Source organism: Haemorhous mexicanus, chromosome 2 (genome assembly GCF_027477595.1).
Source record: "Haemorhous mexicanus isolate bHaeMex1 chromosome 2, bHaeMex1.pri, whole genome shotgun sequence".
In the NCBI taxonomy this organism is placed as follows: domain Eukaryota; kingdom Metazoa; phylum Chordata; class Aves; order Passeriformes; family Fringillidae; genus Haemorhous; species Haemorhous mexicanus.
In genome coordinates this window covers 111,016,478-111,033,730 of record NC_082342.1, presented here as the reverse complement: position 1 = coordinate 111,033,730, position 17,253 = coordinate 111,016,478, and the positions used below count along the sequence as shown (strand labels likewise).

The 17,253-nt window shown below is 37.0% G+C and overlaps 1 protein-coding gene across 1 annotated transcript in view; it reads right to left on the bottom strand.

Annotated features, from left to right (window-relative positions):
• Positions 1 to 13,294: 13,294 nt before the first annotated feature.
• IL1RAPL1 (interleukin 1 receptor accessory protein like 1) overlaps positions 13,295 to 17,253 on the bottom strand; it is a 258,654-nt gene continuing 254,695 nt past the window's right edge. Inside the window, exons 8-9 of the mRNA XM_059840325.1 lie at positions 16,104 to 16,274; positions 13,295 to 14,797 (exon numbers count right to left, since the gene is read on the bottom strand). Coding sequence (XP_059696308.1) covers positions 14,079 to 14,797; positions 16,104 to 16,274 — 890 coding nt within the window. The 3' untranslated portion in view covers positions 13,295 to 14,078. The remainder of the gene's footprint in view (positions 14,798 to 16,103; positions 16,275 to 17,253) is intronic.

Genomic DNA, 17,253 nt, shown 5'->3' with positions numbered 1-17,253 from the left:
TATGGATCTCATTCATTTGGGGCCAGAAACCAGGACTGAGAAAGGCCTGGAGAAGGCAACAAGGAATTTATCTCTCATGTGGGATGAGAAGACAACCAGCATAGGAGCAATAGTCCTTTTTCTTGCATCTTCTTTCATAGTATATTCTTCCTTTAATGCTTTTTTGTATTCTTTCCATTCTCTGCAGTAGATGTGGTGCTACTATCAGGTGCAAGATGATGCTCACTGGAGAACAAAAATCTTGTGCTTGTTGTTGGCAGCGTATCCAGTGCTGCTGACAGAAAAGCCACAGTATATTCCCACATCAAATATTTGGGCTCTGTTGCTTCTGACAGCTGTCTCCACCACAGCCAGTACTAAATCTGAAGACAGTCAATGCCTAATTTCTCAAGACAGAAATGAGAGCGCTATATGAAGTAATCATAAGGGGCCCAGGCTCTGTCCTAGCTTTACCTTGCTCAGTGCTTATTTCCCTGCAGCATAAGCAGGGAGAACATGCTGACCTGGGTAAGGTTCAGCAGCATTCAGAGAGGAAGAGCTACTTGATTTTGTGCTTTGCATATTGATTTGAAAGAATGAACCCATTCTTCAGGCAACTGGAAAGTAAAACACTTTAAAGACCTCTGACTAATTTTCTGGAGCCTATTTTTCAATCTCCAGACAATGCATTTGGACATCACTTCTACATTACTGTTTTATCTCCTCTGTTCACATTATTCTCAATACTGCAGTTCCTGTTCTGCAGAAAAATATGTTTACTGTTCATTTTACTTTTGACATTTGTTTTCACCAAGCTTTGAAACTAACCTGTGTACAATCTATGAGTCTATTTGAAGTGAGGGTGGATTTCCCAGTCCTTTTGGAGCAATTTTGAAAACTTAAACTACAATTACAGATGTATCTTGCATCATAATGTCTCTTTTTCTCAGCATCACCTTTTAGAGTCTATGACTATCGGGGTGTCTTTTATGTTTCTTGTTTAACAGAAGACCTTCTTTTAAAATTCTCCAGTTGAAATAAAACAGCTTTTTACTTGCAAACAAGAGTTTTATGTGCACTTCAGTGGATGCTGTAAATACCTGAGCATTTAATGTTCAGTTATGTGTGTATTACTTCAAATGACATTCTGATCTCCCTGATCCAGTAGTTGACATGTAGACTCCCAGCATGTGAATAGTTGCTTTTCTCAGGTCTGTTCATAAACCTATGTTTCATTTACAGATACAACACTAAATTCCTAAAACCACAAACTTAGTACTTAAATGATACTTTTTTGCCTCCCCCATTAAATACAAAATGAAAAATAAAATAAATATGAAGAAAACCTGTTCCAAATAAAAGAAAAAACATAGGTTGGATGTCCTGGTTTGGGACAAATTTGGAAGGGAATGATGGGGATATCAGGGCACAACATCATGAAGTCACCGCAGGATATTGGGAAAAATAGAAGGTGGGAATAAGTACTTGTAAATAGAGGAAAAATTGAATCTAATCACTCAATACAATTGATTATAAGTGGTACGTGTCAGAAGAATCCAAAAAAGATGTTCAGAGGTATTCTAAATGTTTTGATCAATATTAGGGCTTGTTGGTGCTTTTATTCTTTCTATTAGTTTGTCTCTTTCTATTTATTTTTTGAAACCAAGACTCCATCACTCTTCAAGCAACAGTCTTGTTTACTTACTTTTTTCCTGTGATTGTCCCTCTTCAAGCATTCAGGCCTATGTGGCTTCCCAGCCTGTTCACACATACATGATTTTGGGAGATAATACCAGCAATTAATAAAATTTTTGCACTTGTTCTTGTCTCAGTCATGTGTCTAAGAATTGCAAGGAATTCAGAGTAATGCAGTAAAGAATAGAGAATTATGTTCTTCAATTTTTTTATTAATGTCTGTTAAATAGCAATATTTAAAAAATGTAACTAAATATACATAAATATTTTTTGAATTTACAGTGGATACCATATTTCTGTGCATGTCACATGCTGGTAGTTGAGTAATCATAACTCTTATGATGTCTAATTGAATGCTAAATGCATTTCCTGCCACCATACCAGGCCAATGAAATATGTTAATACTGGTGAAACCATGATCATTTATTCAAATGATCTTACTAATATTTTGTATAGCAAAGATAAAAATCTCATGAGAAGTAGATGAAGCAGACAAAGTTCAAAAGGGTGACTGCCAGTAAAAACAATATTTTTTAATATAGTTCACCTTGACTTCAGACTGCAGGTGAAAAATACAGTAATATTAAAAATGTATTTGAATATGAGTTGCTGCAGGTGAACCAATTCAGTTGCCACATCTTAAAAGTCCTGTGATACTGATGAGCTACAGAGACACAGGCCTGGCACAGGTCTATGGCCTGGGCTTCTGGAGCCAGGAGATCACCAGCCCTTTTGACAATTTAAGCTCTAGCTATGACATAAAATAGACCTTTTTAAGAGCTGCTGTGCACTGGTGCCTGTCTCTTACTGCAAGGCCCCACATTTTTGTGTTACAGAGGTTCAAATTTGGAGCAATTCCCCGGCATCAATCAGGGCTTTAAAAAATAATAGAAGAGTGGAAACAAGTTCAGTATTTCTTGCACCTTTCAGGACTTCTGAAGGTGAGGGTCTTGATAGGAAGGTAAAAAAGAAGCTGATTGCAATTCATTTGTGTGGTGTAACATGGGTATAAACACACTTGCCTTGGATAATGATTTATGCCACTGCACTTTCGAAGAGAGCCACAAAGCTTAGAGTTCAGAAGCCCAAGGATGGAATTTGTCCTGACCCAGGCATGATGTCATATTCAACAAACTTCAAAAAAGAAAAGCATTCATCCAAGTTTTCAGTAATGCCCTTTTTGACATTTTCTGGTTAGCTTTCATTGGTACAATGACAACATTGCTGTGACTCAAGCTCCTTCCGTTCCACTACAGTTTCTGTATCAGTCAGGGTCTTCCATGATGCTCACACAAACACACACACATGGAGTGCTAAAAATTATTCCCTACCATGTTACTCTGCTCCCTACCATGTTGTTCTATTCCCCTGTCACCCTGTGGTTCCAGTGGAGTTAAACTGTCACAAAACTTGAGCAATGCTGTAACAAATCAAACAAGTTTGCGCCACCCACACACCAAGTCTTTGCCCCAGAGAGTTGCAAGACGGCATTTCTTGCTTTACAGTGATTATAACCATAACCCTTAGAGGTTTTAAGAAAAAAGAGTGCACAAAAAATAAAAAACAAACAACAAAACATATTCTAAAGAAATAAAACAGCAGAACAAGAGGAAACAACAAGAAAGAAAGTATTAGAGGTCAGACTCTCAGCTGGGGTAAACTGGAGCAGCTCCATTGCCTCCAGGAGAGCTGTGCCAGCTTATCCAAGACATGTGCTCTGGCCCAGTATGCCCTTCTAGTCAAATCACTGAACTGGTACCTTCAAAGCTTTCCCTATCATGCTGCTAAATTTGTCTCGCTACCAGGAAAAATTTCTTTAAAAAAAAAAAAAAAATTTGCATACGCAAATTATTCACATTGCTTTATTTTTTCTTTGTCAGTTCACAAAAAAAAGTATTTCAAGTTGTCATAACCTTGCATTTAGTCAGTGAAAGAGTAATCTTGAAAGGAGAACACTGTTTTACAAATTGGACACATACCCTGTTTACTTTCCTCTAAAATTTGCACACTATAAAGCAAGTGGGGTTTTTTTTTGTTTTGTTTTAAAACCTTCTTCATATATTATAATACAAAAATATTCATATGCAAGTAATAAAGATTTTTTTTAAACATCCAGCTTTTTTAAACCTAAATCAAAGTCACACCAAAAGGGTTTTTTTGTTTGGTTTTGTGTTGTTTTGTTGGTTTTTTTCATCTAGACAAAGTACACGTTGTGCTTTAACAAACTTATGGCATCATGTGCTCTTTACAAGGATACTATTGAAAAAGCTCATGTGTTGTTATCCAGTAAATAATGTAAAACTTGCCTACTTTTGTGGGTTTTATTTCTCTTAATCCTCTTTTTCCCCCCTCTACGTGTTGTGTTTGTATATATGTGTGGAAAAGTTAAGGCAAGTGCAATCAAAGTTACAAAAATCAATGTTTCTATTGCTAACATGTGCAGCATTCATATTTAGTGAGTGATGTCTTTTCTCCTGTAAGAATAAAATTGATGAAAATACAAAATGTTTAATATGTTATAGCTATTACAATAAGGTCTTCATTTTTTTTATACCAGGCTTGGTGAATTTTCCAAAAGTTAAGCTAACATAAACCATGTTCTTTTTAAAGTAACATTCACTGAAACTCGGTAACATTTTGATCATGACTCTCTTGCTTCTCAGCAGTAAGTATAATATTACTACAAAAATGCAGTTCTTTTTAGCTATGGCCCATCTAATTTTTTAAAAAATAAATATAAGTAATTCTCTTTAGGTAAAATCTTTAATATACAGTAGGCATAAATATAGGTTGACGTACTTCTACTTTAGTGCTTATATTTTAACTTCAATGATTTTGAACAATGTGTGTAAAGGAAGAGACATATTTTCCAGTTTATAATCATACCTGTAGCCTAAAGAAAACCTTGAAAACAATGCATGTGTTAATTTATGGTTTGTATGACAATAGTTATGGACATTTAGAAAAGGCAATGATGCTAAAACTTCAATTAAATAGTAGAAAAGACAGAAATTCATATTCACAAATTCTGGGCCTGATTCTGCTCTTTATTTTTGCACCAGTTATACAGACCTACAGTTAATTCTGCTGACTCCAGTAGAAGTATTTTTTTTATTTTAATCAGCTATAAAGAAAATTAGGATAAAAGCCACCAAAGCCTAGCACGGCCCTTCCTTGCTCCATTCCATCAATGCAAAATTAAAGATGGTAAATAGACATTTATCTCTTCAATGTGTGTGCATGTATTCAATAGGAGCTACAAAGCAATTCCACACTGCTGGTTCCTCAGATTATGAAAGACCAGATGAGAGCTTTATTAACAAAGTGCTTTATCAAGATGCTTATCCAGGTTATAGCTTTGGACAGGGGGCTCCCAAGAAGGGAATATTACTGCTTGAGTTGTGTTGTGCATGCTGCTTGTGGACAGTCAGCTCCTTCTGAGATGAGTAAAGGAAATAAATATAATTAAATGAACTAAATGTTCTAGACAAATTGCTTTATTTGTATTACTTTTACAGCTTTTTTTTATGAAAGAGCAGGTGATGAAATTTTTATTTTCTAGTATTTGAAGTAGACACATGTTCTTTCTGTTAAAGATCTTTTTGGTCATTTTGTTTACTTGTCATCTGAAGAAGGTGCAGAACACACAATATGCTAATAAAAAGATTTGCTTATGAAATGGTGCATATGCTTAATTTAATATATTATCAAAGGTCTCATGATACTACTAACTGCTCAGAACTTAATAATGTGCTTTTCTTGCAAAATTCATAGGTGTCTCAAAACTGCCATGAGTGACAGCAGTGGATATTTAGGTGCATTGTTGGGAGATAATCCCTTTTACTGTAAAAGCTAAGATTAATATTCTGTCTTTTAGCATACTCCACTCACTACTTGTTGCTGCTTCACCACTGCCCAGTACTGGGCAGCTGCCTTCTTTAACTTTATTGGCATACTGAATATATATCATTAACAAATCTTCAAACCTTTATAATGAAGATGTCACAAATTATTTACGAGTTTTCTGAACAATATAAAAATATGTTAGGTTGTATTTTTGCAGGACATGTAAAATAAATTATAGCAAATTACCTAGAGCAGAAGAACTGTAAGAGTTACAGGAAGAAGGGGCTGATATCTGTGTTCTAGGAAAGTATTTGAAATAACCAATGATAATTTTGTAACTTCTTATAGATTACATCTTGATTTTGAAATATTTTATTTTATTTTATTTTTCAAGACTTTGGAGAGCCTTAGAAATCCAACAGGTAGCAATCAGAAGGCTGGAAAAACCTCAGCTTTTCGATGGAAGCTCATTTCTCAGTGAGCAGGGGGAATCAGACTCACTACCTGAGACTCTAGGTATAATAGCACCTGAAAGTACAATTTTCCCTTCAATACCTATTTTTTGGATTGGTTATGAAGTGGAGAACTGACTGAAGTGGGAGCTAAGGAAATCCAACAGCTCTTTGAACAGTTGCCATGTGCACATTTGTGCTGAAAGTCTCCTGACTTTCAGACTCGTTTATGACTCTTTTACTCCAGTTCTCTGGACTTTCACTCCACTCTTTCTAATAAACTCATGTAGTGCAATGGTCTCTCAGTCCTGATGTCCCCTTATGAAAACAAATCAGAACAAACAAAGGAAGTCCAAACAAGCAAAAACACAATTCAAGGAGCTACAAGGAATGAAAACATTCTTCAAAATTATATGCATGTACATCTCAGTCTCTGTCCAACTTCTTATGCTCTAGATTGCTGTCTGGGGGGATCTTGAAAGTTGAATATCTGGTAAGGTGCCCAGGATGACTAAAAGGGAATTTTTCTTCAACGTTCCCTAAAGAACATCTTGGCAAGTGTCATTTCAAGCAGATAGCATCTTTGCTGCTGCTTCTCACTCTTCAAACAACTAAAAACATCAAAGAAATGTTGGACTAGTATTTGCTATGTGGTACTGAAAGCTATTCACAAGCTCTTTTGTTTAGAAGAGTGAAGAGGTAATTGGAGAAAATAAGAGATGAACTGTACTGACAGCATTATTTACAATAGGAAATTTGGCAGATATTCAGGTAGTTCCTATTAACTAGAAAAAAGAAAATCCTACCTCTAACAAGGTTATATAAATGGTTTCAGATAACAAACAGTTGGTGAAGGAAGTATCTGCTAAATTTGGGTTTCCAGGCAAAAGATATCTGTAATTTCCAGTGGCAGCAGGACTAGATGAATGCTAGTTGTGTTAACCTACCTGGTCTCAACATGACCAATAAAAATATTCCCTGTACCTCTTCCACCCTGTGTCACCCCAGAAATGTATCTGTGTCACAGTATGCCTAGAAATGGCTTGATTATGAGTTTGTCATCTTGCAGCTCATGGGTAATGCCTTGCTATGAAAAAACCCAGATTTTTTTGGACTTCCTTGCCATTTTTTGAGCACTACTTATTTTATTTCATTGTACAGTTCTATGATTAAATGGTTACAAGTTAAAATACCTATGTACAGGAATAAAATGGCATAAAGTGCTTTCTGTGATGTAAGTAAGATTTAAGAGTGATTATTGCAACAATTTTGTCCCAGATATCTGCACAGTTTGCAGATTCACGTGTTTTGCTGAGGTAGGCGTAGGTTAGTGGTGTCAAAGAAGGAGCCTGGTGTCACTGAAATATTTTGCTAAGATACATGGAGAGACAGTTGTGTCACTGTTCTCCTCACTGCTTTGTATTTACGTAATTGTTCCATATGAAGGTGCCTGGGTGTTAGGATGACAAATGTACAGCGTTCTAATGTGATGCTGAAGGTAAATGTAAAATGCTAATAGTTTAAATTTTTGCTGAAACATTCCTAAGAACTCAATTAGGGCTGCAGTGAGCTGTTCAGCAGAGAATATTAACTCTGGCAAACTACTTCTTGTATGTTTGTAAGTTTATTGCCACTTGTGTTTTAAATTTACAATGAATAATGGGATTTTCGAAACAAATATCTCTATGATTTAATGTCATGCAAAGAATGGAGGGAAAATTTGGAAGAGACTCTTACTTAACTTCCTACAAAACATCAGGAGAAAACGACCTTCTCTCGAAAAAGAATCATATAAACCCACATTAAAAAAGATTAAGTAATTGCATTGCTAATTTGCTTTTCTTTCTTTATGTTTGTTTTTCAAGTGTGTGTGTGTAGACTGCAGCTTAATGGAATATCTTGAGCCCATAACTGACCTTTTTAAGACTTTTTACCCCAGAGAAGGTCAGAATAGTATCAGGATGTTGCTTCACATGAGCATTCTGTGTGGATGTGAAAAATGGTATACTGAGAACAAAAAATACAGCCTTTTTTCAGCTCAAAGCTTTACTCCTGTAAGTCTGAGGAAAGATAGCATTTACTCACCCTAGACACCTCTGCAAAGAGTTTTTGTGTGGACTCCAACCTGAGGCCTTAGAGCAAGCTTTGAGTGCTTGTACTTCAGTCTGCAAGGTAAACAGACATGAGAGGAGGGGATGGGACCAGATAGGATGGGACAGGATAGGATGGGGTGGAAACTCCAGCACGGGTGCTCAGGTGGGCTGTTACCTGACTGAGATGGCAATTTCCTGTAGCTGCCATTTAGTGCATTGCACACTAACCAAGCAAGCTGACCTCTTCCTATGCTCGGTGCTGGCCTTTACTTTGAACATGGAGCAAATGCAAAATATTGTCAGCTGTTCCTGCTCTGCCAGCTGCTTTGCCACAGGGTATCTGTCCCTCAACATCTGATAGTTCTCATGTCTATTTCCACTAACATCAGAAGCAACTTACTGCCCACCTTCCCTGTGTGTTGCCAACAGCAGGAAGGACAGTGGTGATACCTCGAGGTTCCTTCTGCACCCACCTGACATGGGAGCACCTAAACATGAGGCCAGAGGGGCCTCTGCTCCCCTCCTCCATGCACAGGAACACACTTCCCCCTCTGTGGAGCTTCTCAGTCGTAGACATGGGGTGCAGCTGCCTGCTCTGGCTTGCACTTCTTTATCTGTCACAAAATGAGTTCGAGAGTATGGGCTCAGTAGGAATTAATTGATCCTGGATGACTTTGTATTTTTGAGGAGGGCAGAGGGAGAGCTAGTATTCAATTAACAAAAAGATGGTTAAAAAACAGATCTATTTTATTTTTTCATAATTTGTCTGTTCCTTTTGACATGTACTGATGGTTAAGAGATGTCTTTATAAAAGATATCAATAACTCCCTCAAATTCTTAGCTCTCGCATTTTGCTTCAAATTATTTTCCTAATACTAGTGAACAAGAAAAATGTTTGTACTCTCTAACACCTCAGTACTAGATAATACATTTTATTAAACATTTAGATCCTAGAGAATCATGAAACTCCTAGTCCCCCCAAATAACAATATTTGAATTGACTATTGAATGTTTCTGAAATTATGTTATTTAAGGTATTAGCTATTTAATGTTAAGAATGCTGATAAGCTTTTGGGATGAGTCAAGTTGTAATTACAGGTTGAATACTTCCCTTTAAAAAGCCTCAATAAAAATATACTCATTTTTCAGTCACCTGAACAGCTTCAGGTGACTGAAATGTTTTCCACATAAGTTATCAGACCTGCCTTTGTAATTTCTTCTCTAACTGCTTTATGACCCTATGGACTCTAAGCCTACACCAGAGCTTATTAGTCCAGAGCAAAAGTCAAAATTTGTTATAATCAGAATTTAACAAAAAAAAAAAAAAAAAAAAAAAAAAAAGCATAGGAAAACTCTTAATAGCGGAAACATTTTTATCATTTTCACTCCCCAGGGTAATAACTCTGAGTTTTGGAACATCAAGTCAAGGCTCTTTGGTGAAGTGTGATGCTGCCAACATCTTGTAGGATAGGGACAGAGTCAATGGAAAATGGCCCTGCAGAATCACATTGCAAACAACAGCTCAATATCCATGCTAAATTCAGTAAATCTGAAATTAAAGACACAATGGAGAGCTTCAACCTCCACTCAGTGGGCTATTTAGGAGGTGAAGAGATGTGCTTATACAAGGGAAAAAAAAAAAAAAAGGCAAGGGAACTTGCAACCCTCATAATACAAGGAAACTCACTGTTATGAGGTTGCTTACATTTTTTCTGTTGCCAGCCACTTCAACCTATTTCTCAGCTGGGTTAGAAAATGTGTCCTAATAACAGCAAACCAGATAGGGGGTAGGAGTGAAGGAATATAGTTATTCTAGTTAATAAACTAAATCTGTTACAGAGATTTCTTTAGTGCTGACAGATTTTTGCCTTCCTCTTTATAACAACAATAGAAGACAAACAAAAATCTCTCTGTTCTGGACCATCAACAAGTACAAAATCATTCGGAAGTGTATTAGACATACAGGGACATATTTGTGTTGCTGATCTGTCTGGATGGCCTCCAAAAAAGCCAGTTGCTTGATGTAGGTCAGCCAGAGTACAGAGCTTTGCATGACAAAAGAAACCACAACACAGTCAAAAAGCAAGTGGGTATTTTGCCCTTTATTCTCCATTGGCCATTGTTCTATTTTTGAGCTTACTTTACTCCTGTGGTTTCTCTTCCTCCTCTGGATTTTAATTAAATTCTCCTTAGGCTTACTAGCTTGACATTTTCTTCTTTATTTTCTTTTTTTTTCTTTTTTTTTTTAGTGTAAAAATGAAGGAATCCTTTTTACCAGGCCACTTTTCCCAAATCTCTCTGCTCTATCTATAATTTAAATGAGTCATTAATGCACAATATCCAAATAAAACATTGTGAATTTTGATCAGATGGGTATAACAAGCTTTCTGACTATTATGGAACTGATTATCACCCATTATGTAAAATACACATGGTTTTCACAGCTGTGCAGAAATAGAAAAATCTTAGTTTGCATCTAAGCCTAACAGTATTGAACTCTGAAACAGATCATTTTGAAAGTGTTTGATATTGGCTGCCAGGTGAGAACTGGGTTCCCACTAAAATCCAGAAGGCATTTTGTTGTTCCTTTCCTTGCAGCCAAGATATCAGCTTGTCACAGACTGCAAATATTAATTCCTTTTCTCTTTGTTTTTCCAATTTTCTTCTCCCACACAAATCAATCCTGCACTCATTCAGTTTTATTATCATAGAGCTGTAACTGAGACCAGAATCAGACCCAGCAATGCATTTTGCTTTCAAAATAATTAGCTGCATTCTATACAGTCTCCCATTTCTTTCCAGCTGTATATGCTCTCTGGAGAACCTATATACTGAATTTACACAGGCTCTGTAACAAGAGTAATTTTATAACATGGACTACCATGATTGCAGAGAGCCTTATAAAGACAGAGCACCACACTTGGATAATTCACGTGCATAGAATCCACATACAGACCTAAAGTTATTGACCAGGCAGAGTAAGTTTTTCTGATCATCACACTGTGCCTTTTTAAAATAAAGTGCTATTTGCTTATGGCTAAACCTTATATGTGGCTATTGCATGCACATTTCAGGCTGCATTTGCAAAAACCAAAACACTTTCACCAAAAATGATGGAGCCTAAGCACTAGGGCAATGACAATTTTTGTTGGTTTTGGTTTGTTTGCTTGTTTGTTTGTTTCCATTTTATTTTGCATTCCAACAGAATTTTTGTCAAACATAGAGCACGTGAACACACAACACTTTCCTTCACTGTTCCCCACACAGAGCTGTTCACGGAAGAGGAATATTAAGGAGGAATGTTTCTAAAGCCACAGACAACTTCTCCACTTATTTCAGGTTTTGTGGTTTGTTTCTCTTTTTTGTTTGTTTGTTTGTTTGTTTTTCTTATATTTAATATTATGACAAAACATTATAAGAAAATCTTCCTTTAAGTAGTGAGAATATCAAATAGTATTTGTCAATCCCTGAATCATGCTATTCAAAGTGCTTAAATCTACACTAAAAATAGAAGAACAGAAAAGTACTTCCCATGTGGCTGAGGAAAGACATATCCATTGTCTAAATCTGACTGTGGTCAAATAATTACATCCTACATTTATTCCACATCCCAGTCTTTACACCAGGGCATGTAAAAGGGAAAAGAATAATGCATTGCTTTCAGAGTAAGCTGGGGCATTTGGGGCTGTTGTGATTTAAGCCTAGATGGAAATTAGGCACTACAGTGCTACTCACTCAACCCCTCCCCTTCTCCCCCCCCTCAGCCCAGTGAAAACCAGGACAGGTACCCAAATGAATGAAGGAAAATGCCATCAGTGCCTGACAGGTGTCTGTAAGAGCAAATAAATAATAGTTTTCTTAAAGTAAACGTGCAAAGTTCTCTTAAAATTTTATGCGACCTGGCAGCCTAATTTCCATTTTGTGGATGTTTGGCACATGCCCAGAGACACTATAATAAAGAACAGGTTGTAGAAAAGGACTTGAGCCTAATCTCAGAGAAATAAACATTTTAAGCAAATAAAAGGGTACACCTCAAAGGTCTTTTAGCTTCTTATGCAGATACTGAGATTTCTTGATTTTCATAACAGAAGCACAGTCATTTCCTCCCACACTGTCAGTTCTGGATTGCTCCCACAAATATCCCCCAAACTGCAGCTCCTTCACTCACTTCTCATTAAGATCAAAATATTATAAGCTCTACTTTTCTTGTTGTGACCATCATGATGAGCAAACCCCACAACATCCATTGTACTGGCCGATATCATTCAGCTGCCATAAAACACCTAAAGCTAATTAATTACATAAATAGACTCTAAGGCCCGTTTGGAAGGACACCAGTTACAATTCTGCCAGGGTAAATCAAACCCATGGCTCTCTGACAGTGTGCTGCAACCAGTAACTCTACTCCAGCTCCTCTGCTTCTGCCAGCAGGGACTAGCAGAGAGCTTGGCTTGAATATGTTGCAGAGCTGCACCACTCCTCTCTCCTAAAACCAGAAAGGACTTTCTGTTATTTGAAACAGAAAGTATAAGTATGAGCAAGGTGTTTATTTAATTTGTCTCAAAGATGTCTGGATGTAAACACCGTGGTGGGCTTTTATTCTTCCCTGTCAGCCATGGTACATGCATTATTTGCAACTCCTCAAAGATGGAATCATACATAAAAATAAAACTAATTTATTTATTCATTAAAGTGAATAAATTGTTTTTAATACTTCCAGGTCTGATTTAGATATTAATTTTGTATAAATAAAGTTTATTCTGAAAACAGTTATATTTCTAGTAATCATGTCATTTTTTTCTGCCTGAGTTCTTACTGAAATCATGTTGAAATTAATAAAGTTTTATTTATCGTTACAAGCTAAAACCAAATGAAAGAAGATTTCTTAATCTTGAATATATAATTTTAAAGCAAATACAGGTTTTGGAACATTAAAATACAAGGGACTCTGAAATCCACAGGAAAATAATGTTTTGCTCTTACTTTTTTTTTGAAAATAACACTTTCTATAATACAAAGTGACAAACCATCTACAATACTGTCTTTTTATTCCCCTTTGGTTTGGAAGTCATCACTGTACATATCAGCAGGACTCTGCACTTCAGTGTCTATTGCCTCACTTGTCTTACTCGCCTGACATTTGCAAATGTTATTTGCAAGATTTTGAAAGTTGAGAAAGAAAAAAAACCAGAGTGCTTAAAAAAATAAAATCCACAACCACATTAATACTTTTCCAGGACGTGTTAAAAATAGGGTTGCTTTTATATTTATAAAAGGGATACAACCAACTCATTCTTAAAATAAGAATTAAGAAAGAAACCAAACCCAAGAAAGCAAAAACCAAACCGGCTATAGTTTCTACACACTCTAGTGACTACTGTGAAGCAACCGATACAGATTGGGTATTTTCTCTTGTTTGACAGGTATCTACCAAGTTACATGTTAGATGGTCAGACTGCAGTGTTACCCCAAATGGGGGTCTTTGTAAGGGCCGGGAAGGAGCAGTGCACATTACGGGAGTAGAAATGAAACTGGAGCTCTCAGTGAGCAGTGGGGTCCTTCTAAGAACAAAAACTCTCCCAAAGAGGTGAGCTGCAGCAGGCATGGCTAGGCAGGCCAACAAAATGGATGGTGCTTCTGATATCAACATAGCTTTGTCCAAGCATTCCCAAGAGAGGTTATAAACAAACAAACAAAAAGTCTAAAACTATACTAATGAAGCAAAAAAGTTTCCTATCTATACAGCAGTCTCTTCATTTAAAAAAAATGTAAATATACAAATTCCAATGACATATAAAACAAAGTCAAAAATGTGAATGGGAAGAGACATGAGTAAAACAGGAAGACTGATGCTACAAAGAAATTGCAAAAACATATGTACAAGACCCTGTTTTTCCTCGTTTGTTATCGATTGTAATGCATGTTTAACAGCAGCAGTCGAGGATGTAGTTCCAGGCACCAGACTGCAGACTCTGCTCCTACTCAAGGGGGTTGACAGCCCCTTGCATGTCGGTCACCAAATGACACTGGATATACTGGTCTCCCGTGGCAGGAGGGGCAGTATGGCACTGTTTGTGTGAGCCTCTTCGGGGTTCTGCTCCCTGTTAGTTTTTGTCTGCGGCCGCTGCCCGTTTATAAGTGTCATGGGGATGTTGCAGTAGGTGTGCTGGTTACCTATTGAGGTAAGTGGCAGGGTGCCAGCAGGAGGTACATCGTACTCATAGCTCCGGTAATAGTGTTTCTGGCGCATCTGTGAATGATATGTGTTATGAAAGGTGGAGCGCAGGTCTGGATGGGCAGTGGCAAGAGCAGTGGAGGTGGCAGCAGCCATGGAAATTGCGGAGACTGTCTGCAGTTCCCCAAAGGGCCCCTGCTCACTGACATCTAAAACCTGCTCGTTTGTCATGGGTTCAATCCTCTTAAAAGGCATTTCGTACTGTAAACGTTTCCAGAACTTGGAATTCAACTTGTTGCATTTTGGTCCGTGCCATTTAATGACAGTGAGGAGCTTGATGGTATGTTTTAGGGCCTCAACCTCCTGGTAGTTCATAACTCCTCGTAGTTCACTGCATTCGATCAGTATCACTTTGATTTCTCCCGTGACTAACATATTTCGAAGCCTTGTTTCCAGTTCAAAGATGCTCCAACCTCTTCTTACCACATAACTTGGAGTCATGACGATGATCAGTCGCTTGCTTTGGTCTACACATCTTGCCACGTCTTCAATGTAGGCTACAAAACAAAACAAATGCTCAAAAAGCAATCTAAGAACACAGTCTGCTCTCATAAACTGGTGAGAAAAAACAGAGGCAAATCCCTGCTCCCAAAAGATCTCACTGAAATACACAAAAACATCATTTATAAATGTACCAGGCTGTCCTGGCAGAACATGATCTTGAGCAACCTGCTCTGTGTGGACCTGCTTGACCAGGGATGTTGGAAAAAGTGACCTTCCAACCTCAGCCATTCTGTGATCCTGCAAAACATCTATTCCCACATGGGCTATGGATTGTGAGTGTTTCTTCATGAGCTGTGTCTTTGTATCATCTATATTGCTATTGGGACAAATATGTCTATCATGATTTTAAAAAGGCAACTTTTAAAAGGGCAAAGTCACCCAGTTAGACAACAGAGCAGCAGCAGCCATGTGCTTCAGGACCTCAGTTTCAAATCCAAATGATACTATAAATTTTTTTGGTAGGCTTTGATTCTGTTTTTCCTTCATGCCCCTTCCACACACATTCATAAAAATGGTTATCTCCTGCAAGTTAGTATTTAGTTTGCTGTAGATTTAAAAAATATCCATTGGATTGTTTGATGTTCTATGTTGTTTGTCTATACCAAGTATCCTTTTTTTTATCTTTCATTAAAGGTATTGAACTTAGTCACTCTCTATATGGTTACACTGAAGTCATGAAGAATATTACAACAACTGACAAAATGTTACCGCACTTATGTTGGAATATGTGAGAGGAACATGAAAAAGATATACTTGTACCATCTGGAATCAATTCTAGTATTCAGTGTCAGAGAATGATCAAGTACATCCACTACACAATTGGCTACAGTGGACACTGACACAATTCATTATTTTTTTCTGGTGTAGAAGTTATTACTCAACCATTGCCTTAGTCCAAACACAGCTTTTTCCTTCCTGTGTGAATTTCTGTAATATTTAGAATCATGGGTATCTTTCCAAACAAAATCTAAGGAACTGAAAACAAAGAACTTGGTATTCATTCCTAGATAAGCAAGTTCTCAAAAAATCTGAAAAATGTTAGCCTCTTTCATTTCCTTTACTTATGCAGCCCCTTTCTGCACTGTTTTACCTTCAATTAAAACAATACAATTGCCAAATAATAATCCTCTTATCTGGGAAATGCACATTTAATGTTTGGTGGCTTATCCTCACCATTCTCTAAGACATGGGAGAAAAGATCACATTCTGAAGGAGTAGGTAGAGAAACAAGACTAAAACAATCACCACAATCACTCATTTTCTCCTTCAATATCACGTGAGAATAAAGACATGACTTACTTCCTGTGGGAATCAAATCTCTGTCTGGTATGAACAACTTGTATCCATAATGTTTTTCCAGCATATCTGGTAGAATCTCAAGAGCAAATCTTTCTTCTTCTCCAGTTTCTTGATTCCACTGGTCAGGATCCACTTTGGTATAAGATAGATATGCATCATAGTCTTTGTTGTCTAAGGAAAGAGGGAAATTAAGTTAGTTTATTCCTTATTCTAGCAGTTTTCCCAGATATTTCCCCAGGTATTATTTCTGGGAGAATTTTCCAGGAAGAGGAAATGGTTTAGATAAAATGGCAAGCTTTCACCCAGTCTCCAGATATGCATCCATTCAGCTTTCCTGTTTCACCTGGCAGGGATAATCCTGAGTTACACAGATGCAAGGAAGAAAGGCTCCATATCCACAGATAGAAGGCAGTTTATGTAAGAATCTGGATAAAGGAAATCCATTCAACTGCAGGGTGACAGCTCATGAGCACAAAAGTCAAAAGTCACTGAGAAGAATTTGCATTCTTCTCTAGTATAAAAGGAGAATGAAGAGCATGGAAATAACTAGGCTAGTGTGTAAATGTCACTGCTACATAGTAAAATCATTTCAGTCTTGCCAGAATTTTACTATAAATTTAGGACCTGAGGCTGAAATGCTCTAAGTGTACATATAGCATTCCTTGTAAAATTCTTTAACTCTCCAGGTCTGAAATTATTGCCAAGCTTAAATCTTTCCAGCATCAGCTCCTGATGACACATTTTAAATTTCTTGAATTCTGTGCACTTAAATTTGCAAATTTAATGTTGCATTAATGTACTTTTCATTACTTAACAGTGTGTTATTTCAATATGAGAAATAACCATGCCTGTGTTTTAAATGTGCTTGGTGTGCCTACTTGAAAGACTGAATCAAAAGAGCTGCCATTAATTTTCATTAGGAGGTCAATAATATCAAGTGTTCTGGAACTAATTCAGTGGAATAAGAGGTCACGTTTTGACTTTTGTTGTGAAGAAAGCAGAAGAAAATCAATGACAAGAGTAATGAAATGTTAACATCCTTCTAACTCCCTTGACAACATTATGAACAGACTCCCCAGAATATCAATTGCTTATAAAAGAGATCTGACTGAAAATTCTAAATACTGAGTGTCATAAGTAATGTTATATT